The following is a 24,900-nucleotide window of genomic DNA, read 5'->3' as shown; positions in this document are numbered from 1 at the left end:
TGATTCTCAGGTCTGCGGCGAATAGCTCGCGAATCGCATGCGCGCGAACTGCGCGGCGCGGGTAGGGGGCCATTGACAGAGGCCCCCCTCCCCCTTCCGCGATTCTCCGAGTAAAACTGGATGAGTTCATGACGGCGTGGTTCTAACCTCCTATCGGCCGTCGGGAACGGCTGTTGGCAGCTGCGGACTCAGTCCGCGGTCGCCCTGGGCCGGGGCAATGATCACTGGGGTGAGGGGGGGGGGGCGGGGCCTCATGGACGGCCAGGGGAGCGATCGAGCGTCATGGACCTGCGGGCGCGCCGATCCCGGGGGCGCCTACATTTCTGGTGCCGCTCCGCGGGTTGAGTCCGCCATGTCCCACGGGGCAGCCATTGCATGTTGCCGCCACGCGCATGTGCGGACTCCCTTCCGAAAGTGCGGCGCCCCATATCTTCCAGTCCTACGACCCTCCTAGATATCTACACTTATCTAATTCTGGCCTCTCACACGTCCCTGAATCCCTGAATCTCTTCACTGTTTGTGAGTCACTACTACTCGTTCCTCCTTTTAAAACATCTCTTAAGACCGACCTCTTGTCTTAATATCTCCTTCTGTGGCTCGGTGTCAAATCATCTCTGATCGGGGACCTCTAGAAATGGGGGTTGTTGCTGTCATAAGACAGATTAATTTAATGGGAAAAAGTTTTCAGAGCACCCACATACATGAAGGACTGGTAGTGTATCTTGAGTTTGTTGGCAAAGTTGTTCTCACACAGCAGCAAGTTGTAGGGGACATGGTGGCAGGGTGGGGATACCACTGGATTCGGATTCCAGAGGCCTGCTCTGGTTTATACTCTGTGGATATGCATTCAAATCCCACCGTGGCGATTTGTGGAAATTGATTCAATCTGGCAATTGATTTAATGGTGACCATGGAAGTGCTGTTGACTGTGGTAGAAACCTCTCTGCTTTTCATTATTCAGGGAAGGAAATTTGTCATCCTTACTTGGCCTGGCTCACAGCAAAGGGTGGGATTTAGAACTGTTTAAGAAATTCAACTAATTAAAAAAAATCTGGAATATAAAGTTAGTCCCGGTAATGGTGACCTGGAAATTCTCATCGATGGTTGTAAGAACCCGTCTGGTTGACTAATGTTCTTCAGGGAAGGAAATCTGCCGTCCTTACCTGGTCTGGCCTACATGTGACTCCAGACCCACGGCAATGTGGTTGACTCTTAACTGCCCTCTGAAATCGCCAAGGAAGCCTCTCAGTTGTACCACACCACTCCAGACAGGTTGAATAGATTGCAGTGATTCAAAATGGCAGCTTATCAAAGGTGATCAGGTTTTGCGTTCAATTGATAGACTTGCCAGTGGCACTTTTTATTTTATTATTCATTTAGGGGATGTGGGCATCGTTGGCTGGGCCAGCATTTATTGCCCATCACTAATTGCCCTTCACATGAATGGTTTTCTGGGCCATATTAGAGTCAACGACATTGCTGTGGGTCTGGAGTCACATGTAGGCCAGACCGGGTAAGGGCGGCAGATTTCCTTCCCTGAAGGACATTCATGAACCAGATGGGTCTTTACGACAATCGACAATGGTTTCATGGTCATCATTAGACTTTTAATTCCAAATTTTTATTGAATTCTAATTTCACCATCTGTGGGATTTGAACCCGGGTTCCCAGAACATTAGCCTGGGTTTCTTATGAAACCCACCCCTGTTATCTTCAGCATTGTCTATGATGCTGGTCATCTTCCTGCCCAGCGAGGGTTTGCAGAGCCAGCATTCACTTCCAGGTAAAGTAAGCTGCTTACAAACGCTAACTCGCCTTTCCCTTTCTCATTCAAATGCATTGAACAGCATCAAGTTCCTGGATTGTAATTTTAGGTGTAGATTAAGCTTGCCACAGGAATCATAGAATTTACAGTGCAGAACGAGGCTATTCGGCCCATTGAATCTCCACCAGCCCTTGGAAAGAGCACCCCACTTAAGCCCACACCTCCACCCTATCACCATAACCCAGTAGCCCCCTAACCTTTTTGGACACGAAGAAGCAATTTAGCATAGCCAATCCACCTAACCTACACATCTTTGGACTGTGGGAGGAAACCAGAGCACCCGGAGGAAACCCACAGACACAGGGAGAATGTGCAGACTCTGCACAGACAGTGACTCAACTGGGAATCAAACCTGGGACCCTGGAGTTGTGAAGCAACAGTGCTGACCACTGTGCTATTGTGCCATCCATTGCTAGGCTTTGTCCATTTTAGCCCAAGCACTATTTTACTGGTGTAGCAACTCTTAATTAATTACTATCAAACAACCTTGCGAGCACTGAAAAATTGACTTTTTGAAGTGTGGGGTCTCATGCCTTTGTCTTTCAGTTTATTAGCATTTTAAAAAGGTATGCTTTCCTCTTTTTTATTTCATTCTCTATACTTGCATTGAATTCACTATTATGCCTGGTTCCTATTGCTCATTTCACAATAATTCGATCCGCTTGATTAAGGAAAACCTCACATGATGGGCTGGTTGGATGTGCAGAACAATAGCAAATGAAATGTAACCGTGAAAGTGTGAAGTAATGCATTTTGGGGGGGACTAACAAGGCAAACAAATGTACAACGAACGGTAGAAACCTGGGAAGTACAGAGGATCAGGGACCTTGGTGTGTCTGTTCATAGATCCCTGAAGAATTCTGGACAGGTAGATAAGATAGTTTTGAAGGCATATGGGATGCCTGTCTTTATTAGTCAAGGCATAGAATATAATAGCAGGGAGGTTATGATGGAACTGTATAAAATGCTGGTTAGGCCATAACTGGAGTACTGGCCGCAGTTCTGGTCGCCACACTGTAGGAAGTGATTGCATGAGAGAGAGGGTGCAAAGGAGATTCACCAGGATGTTGCCTGGGCTGGAGATTTGCAGCTGGATAGGCTGGGGTAGTTTTCCTTGGAAGAAAGAAGGCCGGGGGTGGGGGGGGGGGGGGGGGGGGGGGGGGGCTGATTGAGGTGTATCAAATTATGAGGGGCATAGATGGGGTGGATAGAAAATAAATTTTTCGCCTTAGCGGAAGGGTCAATAACCAGGGGATAGATTTAAGGTAAGGGGCAGGAGGTTTAGAGGGGATGTGAGGAAAAACCTTTTCACCCAGAGAGTGGTGGGAGTCTGGAACTCGCTGCCTGAAAGGGTGGTCGAGGTGGGAACATTTAAGAAGAATTTCGATGAGCACTTGAAATGCCACAGCACACAAGGCTTGGAGAATTTGATTAGAGTAGATAGGTGCTTGATGGCCAGCTCAGACTCAATGGGCCAAAGAGCCTCTTTCCATGTTGTAAAAACTCTCTGACCGCAGGAGCCAATTTTGAAGTGTAGTCACTGTTGCGATGCAGACGACGTGGTAGTCAGTTTGAACACAGGAAGTTCCCACAGCAGCCATGTAGAGATTGACCAGACAATCATTTTTGGTCAGGGCGCCAGGGATACCTGCCCTGCTTCCAAATGGTGGCTGTGGGATCTTTACCATCCACCTGAGAGAGCAGAGAAGGCTTGGATTTAACATCTCCTCCAAATGCCTTGCCTCAGATCCAGATCGGAATGTCAGACTTGATGATTTGTGACCAAGTCGCTGGGGTGGGACGTGAGCCCACAACCTTCTGACCCAGAGGCAAGCGAGCTACCGACTGAGCCAGGGCAGGAACCATTTAAAGAAACACACCTTTACTTGCCTTGTTCCTTCAGATCTGAGATGCCCTCCCATCTGTTGCGCCATCGTTTTCTCCCACTGACAGCCACTTGCAGTCCAAAGCCTCCTGGCAATTCATTCGGAAGCGCAGGTTGGTTTCCGGCATCGGTGCAATGATTTACTTGATTGTTAACGACACTCCTCAGATGCTCCAAACATCTTTGTACAGATATTCGGGCACTTCGCAGAGTTCAAATGTCACCACCATTACAGCGGTTACAAATATTAATGAATTCAAAAAGTGGTGCACAGCCTCCATTGGTATTCCTGAACACGCTTCAACTTGCCTAATGAATTTTGATGGATGTTTGAAGAGCATCAAGAATGAAAAATTCATGAGCATTTTGATAGATGTTCAAGACTGCTTGATAATCATTTTATCAAGATGCCCCCATGTGTCAGAGACCATGATCTGAAATCCTGATCAGACACTGAATGCAGTAAGCAGCTCACCTGAGGAAGGCACGTAATGAACCGAATGGATGATAATTAGAAATGGTGCAATCATCTCATGTGAACTATTTATTTTTCAATAGTCTATTAATGTCTCCCAATGGCCCCCAATTGATATTTGTGTCTTGTAGTATTTGGTAATGGAGTGAAGCACTGCCGTCTTTGTTTGGAGACACTTAATGCATTCACACGTGTCGGTCACGTCTCAGTTGGTAGCACTCTCTATCGGCTCTGAGGCAAAGATTGTAGGTTTGTGTCTTACCCATGCCCAGAGTGTGAACACAGGAATCCAGGCGGGCACACAGCTGAGGGAGTGCTGCTCTGTCACAGGCACCATCTTTTGGATTAGGTGTTAAGCTAAGATCACCTTTGCTCTCTCGGGTGGATACAAAATATTGCACACCACAACTTCAAGGAACACTAGGTATCCCGACCAGCATTTTAGCCGCAATTAACATCACAAAAAATAGATTATAATAATAATCGCTTATTGTCACAAGCAGGCTTCAATGAAGTTAATGTGAAAAGCCCCTAGTCACCACTTTAGAACATAGAACAGTACAGCACAGAACAGGCCCTTCGGCCCTCAATGTTGTGCCGAGCCATGATCACCCTACTCAAACCCACGTATCCACCCTATACCCGTAACCCAACAACCCACCCCCGGCTTAACCTTACTTTTTAGGATGCTACGGGCAATTTAGCATGGCCAATCCACCTAACCCGCACATCTTTGGACTGTGGGAGGAAACCGGAGCACCCGGAGGAAACCCACGCACACACGGGGAGGACGTGCAGACTCCACACAGACAGTGACCCAGCCGGGAATCGAACCTGGGACCCTGGAGCTGTGAAGCATTTATGCTAACCACCATGCTACCGTGCTGCCCCTAAGATCACCTTTGCTCTCTCGGGGGCAGCACTTTCTGGCGCCTTTTTCGGGGAGGCCAGTACGGGAATAGAACTGTGCTGCTGACCTTGTTCTTCATTACAGGCCAGCTGTTTAGCCCACTAAGCTAAACCAGCCCCCGATTATCTGGTCATTGTCACATCTCTTTTTTGTGGGAGCTTGCTGTGCACACGTTGCCCGCTGATTTTCCTACAGTACAACAGTGACTACATTTCCAATTGGCTGTACAGGACCTTGGGATGTCCTTTGGTTGTGAAAGGCGCCATATGAATACAAAATGTTTTGTTTGTTTTTGAAAGGTTTAGGAGCAATCAGGAACTCTCGCCCCAGAAAGGCTGTCGAAGCTTTCAAGAGCATTAGATATTTATTATGTATGTGGCGGGGTTGGGGGTTTGGAGGGTGGTCTCAAGGGATATGGACAAAAGCAAATAAATGGAGTTGAGGTCAACCATAGTCAAAAACAATGAGTAAACAGGGTGAAGAGGCAGCATGGCCTGCTCCTCTTTGTTTACTTCTTTCGAGGCCGTATCTTGTTTGAGTTAAGTGCCTGGCACCTCTTCTACTTCTTCTTCTTGTGAGACAGTCCCTTGGGACCGAGGAGGCCCTAATTCCACTCGGGCTCGATGGGTTCTGAGATGGCTGATGACCCAGTTGGCGATCTGCAGACTGCCACATCTGGGGCAGGTGCTGCTTGAAGGGTCGGGTAGATGGGAGGGACGTTGGGAGGTTTGTGCACTTATTCCGGAGACTAAGTTTCACTTCTACATCTTCCCGGCAAAGGTCTCTCAGTCCGCTCGTTGCCTTCCCGAATGAACTTTCTCCATTTTGGTTGGTCATGCTGACGATGAAAATGCTGACCGACACACTTTGAACAAACACATTTAACATTTGTAGGTTAATATCTTGTAGTTCAACTGCAAGGTGGGAAGTTTAATATCAGAGAAGGTGCTTCTACCCTGTGCAAGGGAGTTTGGAATTTGCATTGCCCAGCAGAAAGTGCCTTCCATGCTCGCCCAGCCTCTTGCCCTTCCCTGTCCTCACGGGGGTGAATTTCACAGGGCTTGTCCCACTCCTGCTGATGCTTTCGTGGAAGCCCCCTTTGCATGTGCCGACGTGGCTTCTGCGGAACATGGTCTGTTGGGCATGTTGAAGATTTGAGGGTTAGTAATTGAACTTGGCTCTGGTGGTTGGACCAACCAATTCCCTGGGATCAGATGTAACCAGAAAGATGAATGAAGCGGTTCTATTCTATGCTGGATGGCTACTCAATGGATTTGAATGCAAGGGAGGTTTGATTCGATCAGCTCTGGACCCTGGGTGACTAATGTGGAATAGTGGCTGGAATGTGCATTTGCAACAACAGTGAAATTGTCGATGTTCATCGTCGTGGCAACTTTGAAACTGGCAGAAACATTCGCCAATTGCACACGTGCGGCTGGGAGCCGGAACTCCAGTACTTACTATTGATGATTCCTGCTCCCTCACAGATGCATTGCTGAAATCCCTCCAAAGGGATTCTTTAACAATCACTTGAATTCACCTAAATTTCCACATTTACGTTAGTTGTCTTGTGAAAAAACTCTCGAGAAAGTTGCACCTTGTTGAATGGGCCTGAAAAACTTATTTTATATCCATGAAATTTTAGATTTCTTCATTATGGTGAACTAAAACCGATGTTTTTTTTTTAACACTTTCATTTGAAGTCTGTTTATGATATTTCAGTTTCTATCTTAATTCCATGTGTATGTCCACCACCTTTATTTCACTTTCTGCGAAATGATTTGGAAGTAAAAGATAACTGTTTGTCTGTCTGTGAGAATTCTTGCATGTGATTGGCTGCTTCGTCCGCTTGATAACATTACTGGTGCTTGATGTCTGGACACCCCTTAATTTGGCACGATATTTAAATTAGCATTGAGAAAGGGGAAATGAACTGAGATTGCTAGATCATTGTGAGCAGCATTCTTTGAGGTCAGTAACAAGCACTGACCTCAAAATCCAGGCCAATGAAGGCTGATGGTCTGTCATATGGATGTTTGGAAGTAAACAACCAGTGCATTCTCATAAGGGAGTTAGCCATCTGAATGTTACGCATGAAATGTCACCTTTGTGGCAAGATACTCAATGCATAAAAGAGGCTGAATTTTCAGAGCTGATCCAGGTCAATGCGGAGAACTTGAATTGATATCCTTTGTACAGGGCACTGGTGAGGCTGAACCCAGAGTACAACATGCAGATCTGGTCTTCAAAACCAAGGAAGGGCATATTTGTCCTTGAGGGAGTGATTCAAAAGTTAATTTAGCCTGGGCGAGGAGATTGGGCTCTGAGAAGTATTACGACCCCAAATCAGACTCCGACAATGACTAGGGTACTGGACCGAAACTCCAATATTTTACCATAGAGAAAATGCTGGAAAATCACAACAGGTCTGGCAGCATCTGTAGGGAGAGAAAAGAGCTAATGTTTCGAGTCCAGGTGACCCTTTGTCAAACAACAATATTTTATGTTATTTTGTAAACTGTGCAGAAAGAATACTTTGCTCCTGGAGTGATTGCGCAAAGAAATAGGGATCTGGTATTTGAAAACAAAACTTTAGAAAGAATACAATATTAAACTCTTCAAATACACACCCGAAAGGAACAGCTTACAATTACCCCATAAACCCTCTATCAATTCCCCATTAAACAACAGGAAAAGAAACATGCAGCTCTCAATTCATCTTAAAATCAGCGTGGCATAGTGAAATACTTGTTTTACAGAACAGATTGGCTCCTGTTAGAATCCCTTCAGACTCTGGCTGAATATCTTCAAAAAGCTGGTTCACCTGGCATGTTCCAGCTTCTTCCTTGTCCCCATGCCCGGCTGCTCTGCTTTAAGTATTATTATTCTTTTTCTAACTATCCTTTTTAAAATTAAAAAAAAATTTTTGAGTACCCAATTATTTTTTTACAATTAAGGGGCAATTTAGCGTGGCCAATTCACCTACTCTGCACATATTTGGGTTGTGGGGGTGAGATCCACGCAGACACAGGGAGAATGTGCAAACTCCACACAGACAATGATCCGGGCCCGGGATCGAACCTGGGTCCTCAGCGTTTTGAGGCAGCAGTGGTAACCACTGCGCTACCGTGCTGACCCTTTTTCTAACTATCCTACTGTGAGAGAATTGTGGACTCAGTGTCAGACAGATCATGAATTCCACTCCTCTCCAAAGCTTTTCCAAAATGCCTCTCTGCATCCCATGGCTCCACTCAGCAATGACATCATCAGTCCAAGCTGCCTCTCCAGGCTCAAAGCACATTACCTCCCCAGGGACTTTCCCCAGTCAAACCACAGTGCACTAGCCCAGACTGAAAACCCCATTCCTCTGGCCAATTTCACCTGCTGGCTCCTAAGAGCTCCCAGGCCCTGCAAACCAAAATCCTTTTTAAAAACATGACCACTGCAGTCCAACACACTATAACTCCAGCCTGTTAACCCTTAAATTGCCCCATTATTTATAAGTCAATCGGGGAATTCTCCCATACTGGAGCTATGCCCCCCACGCCCGCGAGAAAATGTGTGCAATTTGCAGGGGGCTAGCAGGCTCGCAGCTCCGACTGCTGATACGAGGCCCCGCACTTCCGGTCGGGGGTCCGCGCATGCGCATGGTGGTAGCCTGTGTTGGCCGTCCCGCGCATCATGGCGGACCCACATCACGGACCGGCACCAAGAAGATAGGCCCCCCTCCCCCCCAGATCGCGGACGCCTGCGGATTGATGGTCACCGATCGATAGCCTTGCCATCCTGGAGGCCCCCCCTGGTGTTTCGAAGAATGAGAATTGATATAACTGAATTTTTAAAAATTCTTAGAGGGTTCAACAGGAAACATGTTAAGAGAAGGTTTTCCCTCGCTGAGGAACCTCGACCATGGGGGCATCACCACAAATGAGTGGTCGGCCATTTTGATTGAGATGAGGGGAGGGTTGTCAATCTTTGGAATTCTCTACCTCAGGAGTGTTGTGGATGCTCTGCCATTGCGTACATTCAAGACCGGGATTGGGAGATTTTTGGACACGACGGGAATTTGCGTTCTCTGGTGGAGCGATCATCTGCACTACTCAAGTCAGATCTTTTCTGACCACTTAAGGTGTGTTGCCAGAATCGCAGGGAAGGAAGTGTTTCCGGAACGTACCTTCATGGCATGTGAGCATTGCTGGCAAGGCCAACACCAATTCCGCATCTTTCCTTGCCCTGGAGAAAGATGGTGCGGGGCCACCTTCTTCAACCGCTGCAGTCCATTTGTTCAGGGTGCGCGCATAATAATAATAATCTTTATTATTGTCACAAGTAGGCTCACATTAACAGCGTGAAAATGCCCAAGGGGCCACACTCCGGCGCCTGTTCGGGTACACTGAGGGAGAATTCAGAATGTCCAATTCACCTAACAAGCACGTCTTTCGGGACTTGTGGGAGGGAACCGGAGCACCCGGAGGAAACACACGCAGACACGGGGAGAACGTGCAGGCTCCGCACAGACAATGACCCGAGCCGGGAATTGAACCCAGGACCCTGCCGCTGTGAAGCAACAGTGCCAACCACTGTGCTACCGTGCTGCTCCGCATGCTGCTGTAAGGTTGGGTAGGGAGTTTAGAGACTCTGCACCTACAATGAAGACGGAGCAGCTGACCTGTCTCCATGCTAGGATGCTGTGCGTGATCGTGTATATCTGCCTTAAAGTTAAATGCGGCACAATTTCTCTCATTGGATGTGATAGCATCTGATTTAGTATATTCATGAATATAAATGTACTTCTGTCAGTAAATTAAGCTTTTAAATGAAAACATGTTTTCAGTAATTGCTGGAAGTAGCTCAAACTGGCTGATTAATTAACTCCTGACCCTGATAGGTTACCATGGGCGATACCACTGGCATAACATGACACATAGGCCAGGATTCTCCGTCCGTTCACACCGACGGGATTCTCCAGACCCGCTGCCGTGAATTGGGTTGTGGCTGAGTTCCTGGTTGTCTGTTGTCACTGGCAGCGGTAGTGGAGAAAACCCGGATCGGATCGCGTGAGGGACGAGTAACTCAAAGGAGCGTGACTCACTGAATGAATGGGCTAATTACTTGAAGATAGGTTTTAACTTGGGTAAATGTTAGCTGGCCATGTTGAAATGCAAGTGCAGCACAAAGGGTAATCCAATCGGTTAGGGGAAGGATAACGATTGATCTTTTAAAGGAAGATAGAACTTTTATCAACGAGTCTAATGTTGTGCAGCTAACCAGATGCCGTCTGAAACTGTCTACACCTCCTGCTGCCTCAGGAAGGCAGACAGTATTATCAGAGACCCCTCCCACCCAGGCATTGCCTTCTTCCAGACCCTTCCATCAGGCAGAAGGTACAGAAGTCTGAAGAGCCGCACATCCAGACATAGGAACAGCTTCTTCCCCACAACTGCAAGACTCCTCAACAGCTCCCCCTTGGACTGATCTGTTTCCTGTAAGAACACTATTCATGACGCCCTATGCTACTCTTGAAACTGCTGCTACAGTGAAAAGTATTTTACTGCGGCCGAGGCAACGTACACAGTACGTACATAGTAGACAAAAAGAATAATCAACAGAGAACATTGACAAATGGTACATCAACAAACAGTGATTGGTTACAGTGTGGAACAAGGGGCCAAACAAAACAAATACATGAGCAAGAGCAGCATAGGGTGTTGTGAATAGTGTTCTTACAAGGAACAGATCAGTCAGAGGGGGAGTCGTTGAGGAGTCTGGTAGCTGTGGGGAAGAAGCTGTTCCTATGTCTGGATGTGCGGGTCTTCAGACTTCTGTACCTTCTGCCTGATGGAAGGGTCTGGAAGAAGGCAATGCCTGGGTGGGAGGGGTCTCTGATAATGCTGTCTGCCTTCCTGAGGCAGCGGGAGGTGTATACAGAATCAATGGGAGGGTGGCAAGCTTGTGTGATGCGTTGGGCTGAGTTCACCACACTCTGCAGTTTCTTGCGATCTTGGGCCGAGCAGTTGCCATACCAGGCTGTGATGCAGCCGGATAGGATGCTCTCTATGGCACATCTGTAGAAGTTTGTGAGAGTTGATGCAGACATGCCAAATTTCTTTAGCTCCCGTAGGAAGCAGAGACGCTGTTGGGCTTTCTTGACTGTTGCATTAACGTGAGTGGTCCAGACAGACTGTTGGTGATGGTGACGCCCAGGAACTTAAAGCTATCGACCATCTCTACTTTGGAGTCATTGATGCAGACGGGAGTGTATGTTGTGCTGCGCTTCCTGAAGTCGATGATCAGTTCCTTGGTTTTTCCAACATTTAGAGAGAGCTTGTTTTCGGTACACCATGCAACCAAGTGATTTATCTCCCTCCTGATTCGTTGTTGTTTGAGATATGGCCCACCAGAGTCGTATCATCTGCAAACTTATAGATTGAGTTGGAGTTAAATCTTGCCACAGAGTCATGTGTGTATAGGGAGTACAGTAGGGGACTGAGCACACATCCTTGCGGGGCCCTGGTGTTGAGGACTATTGTGGAGGAGGTGCTGTTGCCGATCCTGACAGATTGCGGTCAGTTGCTGAGGAAGGCAAGGGTCCAGCTGCACAGGGAGGGGTCAAGCCCAAGGTTACAGAGTTTGGTTATTAGTATTGTCGGGATAATGGTGTTGAACGCGGGGCTGTAGTCGATGAACAGCAGTCTTACATAGGTGTCCTTGTTGTCGAGGTGTTTGAGTGTTGATTGTAGAGTCAGGGAGATAGCGTCTGCTGCGTACCAGTTGCGGTGATAGGCAAACTGTAATGGATCGAGACCGTCTGGGAGGCTGGCAGTGATCCGTCTCATGACTAGCCGCTCGAAGCATTTCATGATAACAGATGTCAGGGCCATGGGTCGGTAGTCTTTGAGGCAGGCTACCTTGTTCTTCTTTGGTACTGGTGTTATGGTGGCCTTCTCGAAGGAGGTGGGGACTATCTGGCTTCAATGGTATTTATAGAATATAAGAATCCTAGAATCTGTACAGTGCAGAAGGAGACTATTCGGCCCATCGAGTCTGCGCTGAGCCCTTAAAAGAGCACCCTACTGAGGTCCACTCACCTGTCCACCCCGCCCTATCTCTGTAACCCCATAACCTAACCTGCACATCCCTGGACACTAAAGCCAATCTAGCGTGGCCAATACACCTAACCTGCACATCTTTGGACCGTGGGGGGAAACTGGAGCACCCGGAGGAAAGTCCCGCAGATACAGGGAGAACGTACAAACTCCACATAGACAATGACCCAAGGCCAGGATCAAACCCGGGTCCCTGGTGCTGTGAGGCAGCGGTGCTAACCACCGTGCCACCGAGCCACCGTGCCACCGTGCCACCCTTAAATCTAGCTGCATAAATCGTAAATATCTGGCTTCAATGGTATATATCTGGCTATACACATCGTAAGTATCTGGCTTCAATAGTATATATCTGGCTATATACATCGTAAGTATCTGGCTTCAATAGTATATATCTGGCTATATACATCGTAAGTATCTGGCTTCAATAGTATATATTTGGCTATATACATCGTAAGTATCTGGCTTCAATAGTATATATTTGGCTATATACATCGTAAGTATGTAGCTTCAATGCTATGCAACTCCAAGGTAGGATTTTTATTTGGATCTCTCAGTGTATTGGATTACCGATCTCGGTATACTCTCATCAAATCTGAGTGTTGTTTGATCAGTAACAGAACGACCAGCTCCCGGGCAAAAGGGGTTTTGTGGTGACTTTCCGATTCCGGGTCCTGATAATGCTTGAAGTCAAATTCAAACTACATCCGGTACCTCTGTCACTGCTGAGCAACAATGATACTACTCACTAAGCTCAACTGCTCACTTCCATATTTTTAATGTGTAACACTCCTGCTTCATGAGAAAACCAAAAATTATTTTAATTCCGCCCCACCCTCCCCCCGCTACCTGTCTCCTGTTCCCAACTCCCCCTTGATCAAGTGGATGTTTTATGATTTGCATTTCAAACATAGAAGATTTAGGTATGCATGTCCGTTCTCTGTAAATTTCATACTTTTTAATATGCATGTCCTAAAGACTGGCATTTCATATCAAACAGCACATTCGCAAGGTTGTTTGCAACAGGCACAGTACTGACCATACCCTTGCAAAACTCAAAACCCAGTGTCCAACATGAGATATGATTCTGCAATTGGACAGCACATGCTAAACCATCCTGACTGTGCAAAGAATTACAATGACAACCACTTCAGAAGATTATCAGTCCAGCTCACAGTGTGGCTAACTTACTTTGCCTGAAGCTGCATAACTTCACACTCATGGCCCTGTCATTTGTAAACAGAATGAACATGCCCACGCATTCTGCCCTTTTCGCCTAAACAAAAGCTTGGGGGACAGCCATTCCCTGGTGCATTCCCCACGACAAGGCCTTGACCAGTCGCAGCCAACCTGCCTGGTTAGAATTGAAATAAAAGCTTGGCAGTTAACTGTTCCCTGGTGCATTCTTCGTGGCAACACCTGCACCAATCAGAGTCCACTTGCCAACCCCGTTCTCTTGCAGTAAAAACTGTTGTACCCTTTAGAATTGGGGTCCTTGTTAATCTGACCTGATGCGTACAAGATAAAAAGACTTTGACAACATCTCTCTTTTTTCAGCAATACTCAAGTTCTGTCCGACCAAGTGACCACTTTTTAATCCTTTGTAACTTTTTAACAGCTAAGTAAAGAATTTATTTCCCAAAGTAAAATTTTGCGCTGGGCGAAACCGTGAAAGAGATTATCTTCAGAATATATTTGGTGACAATATTATTGGTTAATATCTTCCCTTCTCTTGGTAGGTTTTGTTCACTGTTATTTTTTTGATCCATTAGTTCTCTATATGTACAGTAGTTCCTCAGTGGTGTATTTGTAGCCAGCCGGTCCTTACAGTCACTATCTGTTGAATGCCATTTGTTGTTCTTTCTACGGCTTGGTAATTTTTGGGGATGTAATCTTAATGTCTCATCTAATACACAGTGTGCACTCTCTTGAACATTACTTAGCTGCACCGTGTTGATCTGAGTATTTGATTTCTTCCTTGGACAGGTTGACAGGACAGAGGTTATCCGCACCTGCATCAACCCAGTCTTCTCCAAAGTTTACACAGTGGATTTTTACTTTGAAGAGGTTCAGCGCTTGAGGTTTGAAGTCCACGATATCGGCAGCAATCACTTGCACAATGGGGTTAAGGACAACGAAATCCTTGGCGGGATGGAATGCACCCTCGGCCAGGTAAGCATTTCAAGGCGAGTTTGCCTCCATGGCCCACTGTGAATTTTCCGCGTGGCTCTGAGTGTACGTTATTAGCGTACGGTCGGCCTTGACTCAGTGGCCGAACTCTCACCTCTGAACCCGAAGGTTGGGGATACCAGTCCCAATCCAGAGGCTTGACCATATAAATGTGGGCTGACTCCTTGGTGCCAGTACTGAGGGAATGCTGCACTACTGGAGGTAGCGTCTTTCAGGTGAGATATCATCATAGAATATACAGTGCAGAAGGAGGCCATTCGGCCCATCGAGTCTGCACCGGCTCTTGGAAAGAGCACCCCACCCAAGCCCACACCCCAGTAGCCCCACCCAACACTAAGGGCAATTTATCACGGCCAATCCACCTAACCTGCACATCTTTGGACTGTGGGAGGAAACCGGAGCACCCGGAGGAAACCCACACACACACGGGGAGGATGTGCAGACTCCGCACAGACAGTGACCCAAGCCGGGAATCGAACCTGGGACCCTGGAGCTGTGAAGAAATTGTGCTATCCACAATGCTACCGTGCTGCCGTGAGATGTTCAACCAACCAGAATTCTCTCTCAGGTGTATGGAATAAAAGCTTGGCAGTTAACTGTTCCCTGGTGCATTCTTCATGGCAACACCTGCACCAATCAGAGTCCACTTGCCAAGTACCACACAGGACCAGGCCCTCCAAGCCTGCGCCGATCATAATGCCAGCCTAAACTAAATCCTTCTACACTTCCAGAGTCCGTATCCCTCCATTGCCATTCCGTTCATGTATTTGTCAAGATGCCTCTTAAACGTCGCTATCGTACCTGCATCCACCAGCTTCCCCCCCCCCCGGTAACGGGTTCCAGGCACTCGCCGCCCTCTGTGTAAAAGTGAATGTCCTGATAGCTTCCTCAGGGGTATGTCCTTGTATTCTGTCCCTGCCCACTTTGACACAGTTAATATTAGAGATATGGTGGAATGATGGATTAAATGCTTTGATCCTGTGGGAGGATGACCTTATCAGAGGAGAGAGATGCAATGAAAAATATTTAACTAACCCCTGCCCACCTTTTTTGAAAAATAACCAATTTTAAAACTATTTTTGAAATAGACAGTTTGCCGTTTAGAGAGCAGCTGAACTATAACCTGGAAGATGATAGCGAGGGGGCTCCAGGTGTACTTCCTTAAAACTACAGCCATTGACCGTCTTTCTAATGAATGTAAGGTATACTGCTTTGAGAGAAGTAAGGGGCCCTAAAAAGGCCTCCAATACAGTGAATGGCTGATGTTCAGATTACGTTAATTAATTACCTGTCTGATAAATAATTAGGTAGTATCCCCGATCCCACTTGCTCTTTGCTGATTCCTATTGGGTCGTATTTGTGAGTATGGGTAGGAGGAGGATCAGATTTGGTGCTGGTGTGTTCTGCACACACGGTGACTTTGCAAGTTATGGGCTAGCTCACACAAGAGGAGTGAGCATTTAGACAATGCATTGGAGGACGGGAGAACCATAGCGGGGGTTGGTGACATCAGGAAGAGAGGGTGGAAAATAATTGAGTATGAGAGAGTGACAGCAGGTTGGAGATTTCAGTATGAGAACAATAGGAGGTTGGGGAGTGAGTGTGGGAGAGAGGGTAGGAGGTTGGGGAGTGAGTGTGGGAGAGGGGGGTAGGAGGTTGGAGAGTGAGTGTGGGAGAGTGGGTAGGAGGTTGGGGAGTGAGTGTGGGAGAGTGGGTAGGAGGTTGGGGAGTGAGTGTGGGAGAGAGGGTAGGAGGTTGGGGAGTGAGTGTGGGAGAGGGGGTAGGAGGTTGGAGAGTGAGTGTGGGAGAGTGGGTAGGAGGTTGGGGTGTGAGTGTGGGAGAGGGGGTAGGAGGTTGGGGAGTGAGTGTGGGAGAGTGGGTAGGAGGTTGGGGAGTGAGTGTGGGAGAGTGGGTAGGAGGTTGGGGAGTGAGTGTGGGTAGGAGGTTGGGGAGTGAGTGTGGGAGAGTGGGTAGGAGGTTGGGATTGAGTGTGGGAGAGTGGGTAGGAGGTTGGGGAGTGAGTGTGGGAGAGTGGGTAGGAGGTTGGGGAGTGAGTGTGGGTAGGAGGTTGGGGAGTGAGTGTGGGTAGGAGATTGGGAAGTGAGTGTGGGAGAGTGGGTAGGAGGTTGGGGAGTGAGTGTGGGAGAGTGGGTAGGAGGTTGGGGAGTGAGTGTGGGAGAGTGGGTAGGAGGTTGGGATTGAGTGTGGGAGAGTGGGTAGGAGGTTGGGATTGAGTGTGGGTGAGTGGGTAGGAGGTTGGGGAGTGAGTGTGGGAGAGTGGGTAGGAGGTTGGGATTGAGTGTGGGAGAGTGGGTAGGAGGTTGGGATTGAGTGTAGGAGAGTGGGTAGGAGGTCGGGGAGTGAGTGTGGGAGAGTGGGTAGGAGGTCGGGGAGTGAGTGTGGGAGAGTGGGTAGGAGGTTGGGGTGTGAGTGTGGGAGAGGGGGTAGGAGGTTGGGATTGAGTGTGGGAGAGTGGGTAGGAGGTCGGGGAGTGAGTGTGGGAGAGTGGGTAGGAGGTTGGGGAGTGAGTGTGGGAGAGTGGGTAGGAGGTTGGGATTGAGTGTGGGAGAGTGGGTAGGAGGTTGGGATTGAGTGTGGGTGAGTGGGTAGGAGGTTGGGGAGTGAGTGTGGGAGAGTGGGTAGGAGGTTGGGATTGAGTGTGGGAGAGTGGGTAGGAGGTTGGGATTGAGTGTGGGAGAGTGGGTAGGAGGTTGGGGAGTGAGTGTGGGAGAGTGGGTAGGAGGTTGGGGAGTGAGTGTGGGAGAGTGGGTAGGAGGTTGGGATTGAGTGTGGGAGAGTGGGTAGGAGGTTGGGATTGAGTGTGGGTGAGTGGGTAGGAGGTTGGGGAGTGAGTGTGGGAGAGTGGGTAGGAGGTTGGGATTGAGTGTGGGAGAGTGGGTAGGAGGTTGGGGAGTGAGTATGGGAGAGGGGGTAGGAGATTGGGGTTTGAGCAGGATGGAGAGGTTTGAAGTTGGGGAGAAAGTGCGGAATAGAGGTAGGGAACTGGGGAGTGAGTATCAGAGAGAAGAATGAGATTTGGGATTGAGTGTGGGAGAGTGGGTAGGAGGTTGGGATTGAGTGTGGGAGAGTGGATAGGAGGTCGGGGAGTGAGTGTGGGAGAGTGGGTAGGAGGTTGGGGAGTGAGTGTGGGTAGGAGGTTGGGGAGTGAGTGTGGGAGAGTGGGTAGGAGGTTGGGATTGAGTGTGGGTAGGAGGTTGGGATTGAGTGTGGGAGAGTGGGTAGGAGGTTGGGATTGAGTGTGGGAGAGTGGGTAGGAGGTTGGGGAGTGAGTGTGGGAGAGTGGGTAGGAGGTTGGGGAGTGAGTGTGGGAGAGTGGGTAGGATGTTGGGATTGAGTGTGGGAGAGTGGGTAGGAGGTTGGGGAGTGAGTGTGGGAGAGTGGGTAGGAGGTTGGGGAGTGAATGTGGAAGAGTGGGTAGGAGGTCGGGGAGTGTGTGTGGGAGAGTGGGTAGGAGGTTGGGGAGTGAGTGTGGGTAGGAGGTTGGGGAGTGAGTGTGGGAGAGTGGGTAGGAGGTTGGGATTGAGTGTGGGAGAGTGGGTAGGAGGTTGGGGAGTGAGTGTGGGAGAGTGGGTAGGAGGTTGGGGAGTGAGTGTGGGAGAGTGGGTAGGAGGTTGGGGAGTGAGTGTGGGAGAGAGGGTAGGAGGTTGGGGAGTGAGTATGGGAGAGGGGGTAGGAGGTTGAGGAGTGAGTGTGGGAGAGGGAGTATTTAGGACCGAGACAAGGAGAAATTTCTTCACTCAGCGGGTGATGAATCTTTGGAATTCTCCAGCCCAGTTCAATCCTTCGGTTTATTCACGGTGGAGATCAATAGATTTTTGCACACCAAGGGAATGATGGAGATCGGGAAGGTGGAGTTAAGGTAGGACATCTGTCATGGTTTTTCTGAATGGGCGGCACGGTAGCACAGTGGTTAGCACAGAGTCTCAGGTTCTATTCCCGGCTTGGGTCACTGTCTGTGCGGAGTCTGCACGTTCTCCCCGTGTTAGCGTGGGTTTCCTCCGGGTGCTCCGGTTTCCTCCCAAAAGTCCTGAAAGACGTGCTTGTTAGGTGAAATGGACATTCTGAATTCTCCCTCTGTGTACCCGAACAGGCGCCGGAGTGTGGCGACAAGGGGATTTTCACAGTAACTTCATTGCAGTGTTAATGTAAGCCTACTTGTGACAATAATGAAGATTATTATTATTGTGACAATAGCAGAGCAGGCTCGAGAGGTCAATAACCACCTCTTGTTCCTCCTATTTCTTATGTTCTAATAACACAGTAAAAAAGGAGAACTGTGAGTGGTTATTAATGTGCAAACCAGCTGACAATTTCAGTGGAATAAGAGATACGCCGTGTGTCTCCAGAACTGTTCTGGTCATTGTAGACTAATTGTTCTCAAACATTATCTCGCTCTCAATCTCCCTGTTACTTTGAAGAATTTGCTGGATTGGATTTATTGACATTGAAAATTAGGTCTGGTATTTAATAGTGTAAGCACATTTTTTTGTTCATAAACTTAGAGTACCCAATTCTTTTTTTTTCCAATCAAGGGGCAATTTAGCGTGGCCAATCCACCTACCCTGCACATCTTTTTGGGTTGTGGGGGTGAGACCCACGCAGACACGGGGAGAATGTGGACACGGGCCGGGGTGTGAATGCACACTTTAAATGATCCCATCAGGCCAGAAGGTGAATAATTTGAACAGACCTGCCCGCTCCAGCTGATTCCAGCGCACTAACGTCTGGAGACTTGGGAAGCGGTACAACAGGCCCAAGGCCACAGGGTTGAAGCACAGACTATTTTTCGTAACCTTTTGATTGAACTTGACACGGCAACGTGACTTTGCATGCATTGCTACCATTAGTGTTTGCAGAGTATAGCTTGACCCAGGGAAGATAAGTGTTGGGAAAGCTATTGGAGATGAATTGTTTCAGAATGAAAGGTTCATTAGTGGAAGGCACCAGAGCCTCAATTATTGGTGAGTAAGCCTTACACATCAGCACAGGGGCAACAATATTAGACTGGATCTTAACTCTTTCGCGCTGGTTGCTTGGCAGGTGAGCGATGAGGAATTCACAAACTCCTGGGTCCCAGCTAGGTCCTGGCGCCTGACTTTCTGCCCACTCTGCCCAGGCTTCTGGCAGGAAAGCCAGAGGCCTGGACTGGCCTCCAGGCCTGTCCAGTCGGAATCTCACAATCAGAAGAGAGAAGAGATGTGGCGGGAGGGGAGGGTGGGGGCGGAGGGGAGGGTGGGGGGGGGGGGGGGGGGGGGATGGGGGGGGGGGAAGAGGAGCATTTCAGCTCTCCTTGACTCCGTAAAGGGAAAACTGTTTTTGGGCTTCTTCTGGCTTCGACCCTTTGCCCTTCTGTCTTCACTTGACAGGAAATGCGCTGCACCTTCTCATCAAAGTCACTGAGCTAAAACTATAGTTCAGTCCTGCAGCAGTCCTCATAGAATCAGAAGGAGGCCATTCAGCCCATCTGTACCAGCTCTTAGCAATATCTATCCAATTCGTCCCATTGCCCTGCTGTATATCCCATGATCCTGCAATTTTTCCCCTTCAAATATTGATCCAATTGCCTCTCGAAAGCAGGATCAATAACTACTTCCACCGTCCTTTCAGTCAGTACAATCCAGATGACAACATTAATGGTGGGCGTGATTCAACGGCCTCGCTGTGCCCGACGTGGTGTCAGGACGAGGCTGTTGAATCTCACGAGAGAGGCCCCTCATGGGATTTGCGACGCTCGCAACGTCTCGCGGGATTCAACGTTACAGGGTGAGATGTCGCGATCTGGATCCCGCTCTCACTGGGCATGATCCAGACCAGCTTATTTAAATGAGCCGTATGGGTCAATTAAATATACATTCGCTGGATTCACCCAGTACCCGGGACTCAACGGCCGTGCACGGGAGCCCGTGCCAGGGCGCCGATTAGTATTGGTCCACACAAAAATGACCCAAACGTAATGACACCTAGTGGGCGGGGGGGTCGCCCTAGCCATTGGAGACTCCCAGGTGGTTGGGGACAGGGCAGCGTGGCACCCTGCCTCCTCTCCTGGCACCTGGGCAACTTGGCACTGCCTGGTTGCCAGACTGGGGGTGCCAGGGTGCCAGGTTGGCAATGCCAGGATGCCCAGGAGGTGCCATACCAGGTAGAGCAGGGGTGAGGCGGGAGCTTCTACAAGGTGAGAGAGTGTGGGATTCTTTGTGCTGCTTACTTCGGATGGATCGTGTAGGGTTTCGCAAAGACCACGGTACAGCTTTTACTGAAACAAAGCTATGATTTTATTCACACAACTAAACTGGGTCCTTTTAGAATACAGAATTGGTCAATAACATCTAACTCCACTCACCCACTGCTGATCTCACTCACTGGTATGACTATAATCTAACCTCCTCAGACTGGCGGAGTAGCGCAGTGGTTAGCACTGTTGCTTCACAGCTCCAGGGTTCCCAGGTTCGATTCCCGGCTTGGGTCACTGCCTGTGCGGAGTCTGCACGTTCTCCCCGTGTCTGCGTGGGTTTCTGGTTTAGCACAGCGCCAAAGAGCTGGCTTTTAAAGCAGACCAAGGCAGGACAGCAGCACGGGTTCAATTCCCGGACCAGCCTTCCTGAACAGGCGCCGGAATGTGGTGACTCGGGACTTTTCACAGTAGCTTCATTTGAAGCCTACTTGTGACAATCAGCGATTTTCATTCCTTTCATTTCCTCCGGGTGCTCTGGTTTCCTCCCACAAGCCCCGAAAGACGTGCTGTTAGGTAATTTGGACATTCTGAATTCTCCCTCTGTGTACCCGAACAGGCACCGGAATGTGGCGACTAGGAGGTCTTCACAGTAACTTCATTACAGTGTTAACATCAGTCTATTTGTGACAATAAAAGATTATCAGCTGCTCTTCTGACTTTCACTAGCTGTCTCCTGCATACACCCCTCCCCTATGGTATCACTGCTTTATATAGTAGTATCTACAGCACCCTCTAGTGCCTATTCATGGTCCTACATTAACCCTTGCAATGCTGATAGTTATGATAATACCACAGAGGGGTTGGAGGATCTAAAAGTGGGGGGGGGCTAAATTAACGGGGGAGAATAACGGGTCAGCCAGACAAAATGGCGCCCGCGATCTGCGAGGAGCCTTTCAAATTCCTCTCAGTGTGGCTGGCGGAGAGAATCTCCCAGAGACCAAAAATAACCAGCAAAGTGCCGTTGAATCGCGAGATGCTTCTCGGCGTTGCAATACCGAGGAACACCCCCCTAAACTCGCCGTTCAGCAGACTTTAACTCAAGTCCGCTGAATCATGACCGTTACTTATTTTTTGCGTTAATTTTATTGTCTCCTTCAACCTCTGGTTCTTTTGCCTATTGCCTTAAATCTGGGTCCTCTAGCCACTAATCCTGCTGTCACTGGAAACAGTTTCTCTTAATTTGCAAAGACCGCTCATGATTTTGAAATAAAAAGCAGAAAGTGGTGGAAAACCTCAGCCAGTCTGGCAGTACCTGTGGAGAGAAGAACAGAATTAACATTTTGAGTCCAATGTGACTACTTCAGAACTCTCATGATTTTGGACTCCTCGAGCAAACCGCTTCTTAATCTTCCCCTGCTCCAAGGAGAGGAGCCCGATATCTCTAGTCTCTGCCATATAACTAAAGTCTCTCAACACTGGTACTATTCCAATAAATCCCTCTCGAAGGCTGTGACGTCCTCCCTAAAGTGTGGTGCCCAGAATTGGATACAGAATACCAGCTGGAGCCTAACCAGTCGTTTCAGAAAAAAGACCCGACCAATGTTGGGCAGGGCTGGCAGTGGTTGGCACTGTAGTTAACACTGCTGCCACACAGCGCCAGAGACCTGGATTTGATTCTGACCTTGGGTCACTGTCTGTGCGGAGTCTGCACGCTCTCCACGTCTCTGCGTCGGTTTCCAACGGGTGCTACGGTTTGCTCCCACAGTCTAAAGATGTGCTGTTTAGCTGGATTGGCCATGCTAACTTGCCCCTTAGTGTCCAAAGGCCAGCTAGAGTAACGAGGGTAAGGTGGGGGAGTGGGCATAGGTAAGGTCCTCTGTCGGAGGGTCGTTGCAGACTCGATGGGCCGAATAGCTTTGGTCTGCACTGTCAGGATTCTATGATCTTTGCTACTTGGCCAAATGAGAAGGCTAAAATCACACTGGTGCCTCCGATTGGCTCCTAAAGTGGGGAAGTAAAGTGGGTGATTTAGAACATAGAACATAGAACAGTACAGCACAGAACAGGCCCTTCGGCCCTCGATGTTGTGCCGAGCAATGATCACCCTACTCAAACCCACGTATCCACCCTATACACGTAACCCAACAACTCCCCCCCTTAACCTTACTATTAGGACACTACGGGCAATTTAGCATGGCCAATCCACCTAACCCGCACATCTTTGGACTGTGGGAGGAAACCGGAGCACCCGGAGGAAACCCACGCACACACGGGGATGCCTACCCACCCAATTTCTGACTGGGAGGTGTGATTGAAATCGCCCCAGTGGGGTTGCAATTTTAACTTCACCCACCCATCGGAAAACTGACATGTTTGGCTACAGCTCTAACTTTAGATCTTGCCTGTTTTTACTCTCCACAAAATAATATTGGGCAGAATGTAAAGCTCACCTTTCATTTGAGTTCATGTGTTTCCTGCGCCACAAGTTGGGTTGGAACGACCCCCAATGCACCTGAACTTTGTAAAGAATCCCAGCTGAGCAGCTAAAGTTGATTCCTGTGGATCTATTGGTCTGCCAAATCCGGCCGTACGTTCCCCACAGGCAGCTGAGAATTCAAGTCATTGGAAAGCTGCTGCGGCAATGAATCATTCAATAAATCATTAAACTCATTTGAATATGCGTAGCCTGTTGGAGGCGGGAATCTCCCGCCTTTCGGGATTCACCAGCCCCATTGGTGCAGCCCGAGGCTGGCGTCAATCAGTGTAGAAACTAGATGTGATGGACACGCCGGGGGGCTCGGAGGCCACTGCAGCCCCTGGGTGGTCAGGGACAGGGCAGGGCAATGCCCTGGTGCTGCGTCTGGCACCCGGGCAGTGCAACCTGGCACTGCATGGATGCCACGGGGCAGTGCCAGGGTGTTAATGGGCATTGGCGAGGGCCAGGGCCTGAGGGGGGACATGCCCATGATGGGGTGGGGCGATCTGAAGGAGTGTATGAACGTGAGGGGTGAAGGGAGTATGGGGAGGGGATATGAAAATTAGCAGGGCCAAAAGCGGGCGCATAGATGGGGGGTGGGGGTGCCTTGAAAGGGGATGACCCGAGAGACTTTAAGGGAGGGGTGGTCTTGGAGTTTGGAGGGGGGGGGGGGCCTCAGTGACCCCGTAGAGGGGTATACTCACTTGGGGGGTGGGGTGAGGATCACGCAGGCATTTAGTTGTGGGGTGGGGAGGTTGCCCCTCTGGGGTCGAGGGTGGGGGGTTGTTGCCCATGGCTGCAGGGGGTGGGGGGGGGGGGCGGGTAGCGCTGTCTGTGGATGGGGATGGGCCTCGAAGGAGCCGGTCTTGCCTCCCACTTTAGTTCCCCGCTGCAGAAAAAATTCTAAGCGTGGGATCTTCCAGTGAGAATCTTCGCCAGCTCCCAAACAAATGACTAAGTGTGGGTGAATCGCCATCTGGATGGTGCCCAGACACCCAGCGGGAATCACCCCGTCAAACCCGCACAAAGCGACACCTCATCATTTTTTGGGATAATCGCGACCTAGTTATTTTTAAATTCCAGATTTAGCTCATTCTGTCGGCGGGGGGGTGGGGGGGGGGGGGGGACCTGTTGTGTTTCGGACTCGCTGTTGTGAATGGACAATTAAATGGGGAAGGGGGGGGGGGGGTAATGATCAGGCGTAAGCCCTGATAATGACATTTAAATATACTTGGATGGGGATCCCGATGTTTAATGTTGGGATAGCCCTTACATCCCTGGGGGAGGAGCCAGGGACAATCACAACAGGAACACCGCTGGTGTAAAAGGTGTTTTGGGATTCCCGTGGGATTGTCTGCCCCATCGCCCATCCCATATCTCAAAAGTGGGAATGTGAAATCCCCCCCCCCCCCCCCTTTTATATCCCCCTGTCAATTGCTCCTCTGTGACAGCTGCGAATAGAGCTGGCATGCAATCTGCCCCTTTATCCTCATCATTGATATTGATTGGAAAATCGGTGAGGACCCGCTATTGATCCCTGAGGCACTGCACTCGTTATAGCTTATCAACCAGATAAAGGCCCCTTTGTCCCTACCCTCTGCCTCCCGTTAGTTAACCAAACATCTATCCAACCTGTGCCGTTCAAAGGAACATGACAAACATGAATTGTTCACTCGCACTGGGATTTTTGTCTTTAACACTACGATAAGAGGAACAAGCAGTATCCATTATATTACCATCTGCCTGTGCACTTCAACTGAACCACGTCCTTTATGGTGCCTTGAGGTGAAATCTTCTGCTCTGGTACACCCTGCCTGGAACTGGAAATGCACTTTTTAGAATT

The 24,900-nt window shown here is 49.0% G+C and overlaps 1 protein-coding gene across 1 annotated transcript in view; it reads left to right on the top strand.

The window, feature by feature from the left end:
- cpne4b (copine IVb) overlaps window positions 1-24,900 on the top strand; it is a 469,926-nt gene that overhangs the window by 227,243 nt on the left and 217,783 nt on the right. The window contains exon 3 of the mRNA XM_038796566.1: window positions 14,185-14,370. Coding sequence (XP_038652494.1) covers window positions 14,185-14,370 — 186 coding nt within the window. The remainder of the gene's footprint in view (window positions 1-14,184; window positions 14,371-24,900) is intronic.

The sequence above is a fragment of the Scyliorhinus canicula genome, chromosome 5, assembly GCF_902713615.1.
Source record: "Scyliorhinus canicula chromosome 5, sScyCan1.1, whole genome shotgun sequence".
Lineage (NCBI taxonomy): Eukaryota > Metazoa > Chordata > Chondrichthyes > Carcharhiniformes > Scyliorhinidae > Scyliorhinus > Scyliorhinus canicula.
The sequence above is the reverse complement of the archived record's forward strand: the minus strand, read 5'-3'. Positions and strand labels throughout refer to the sequence as shown.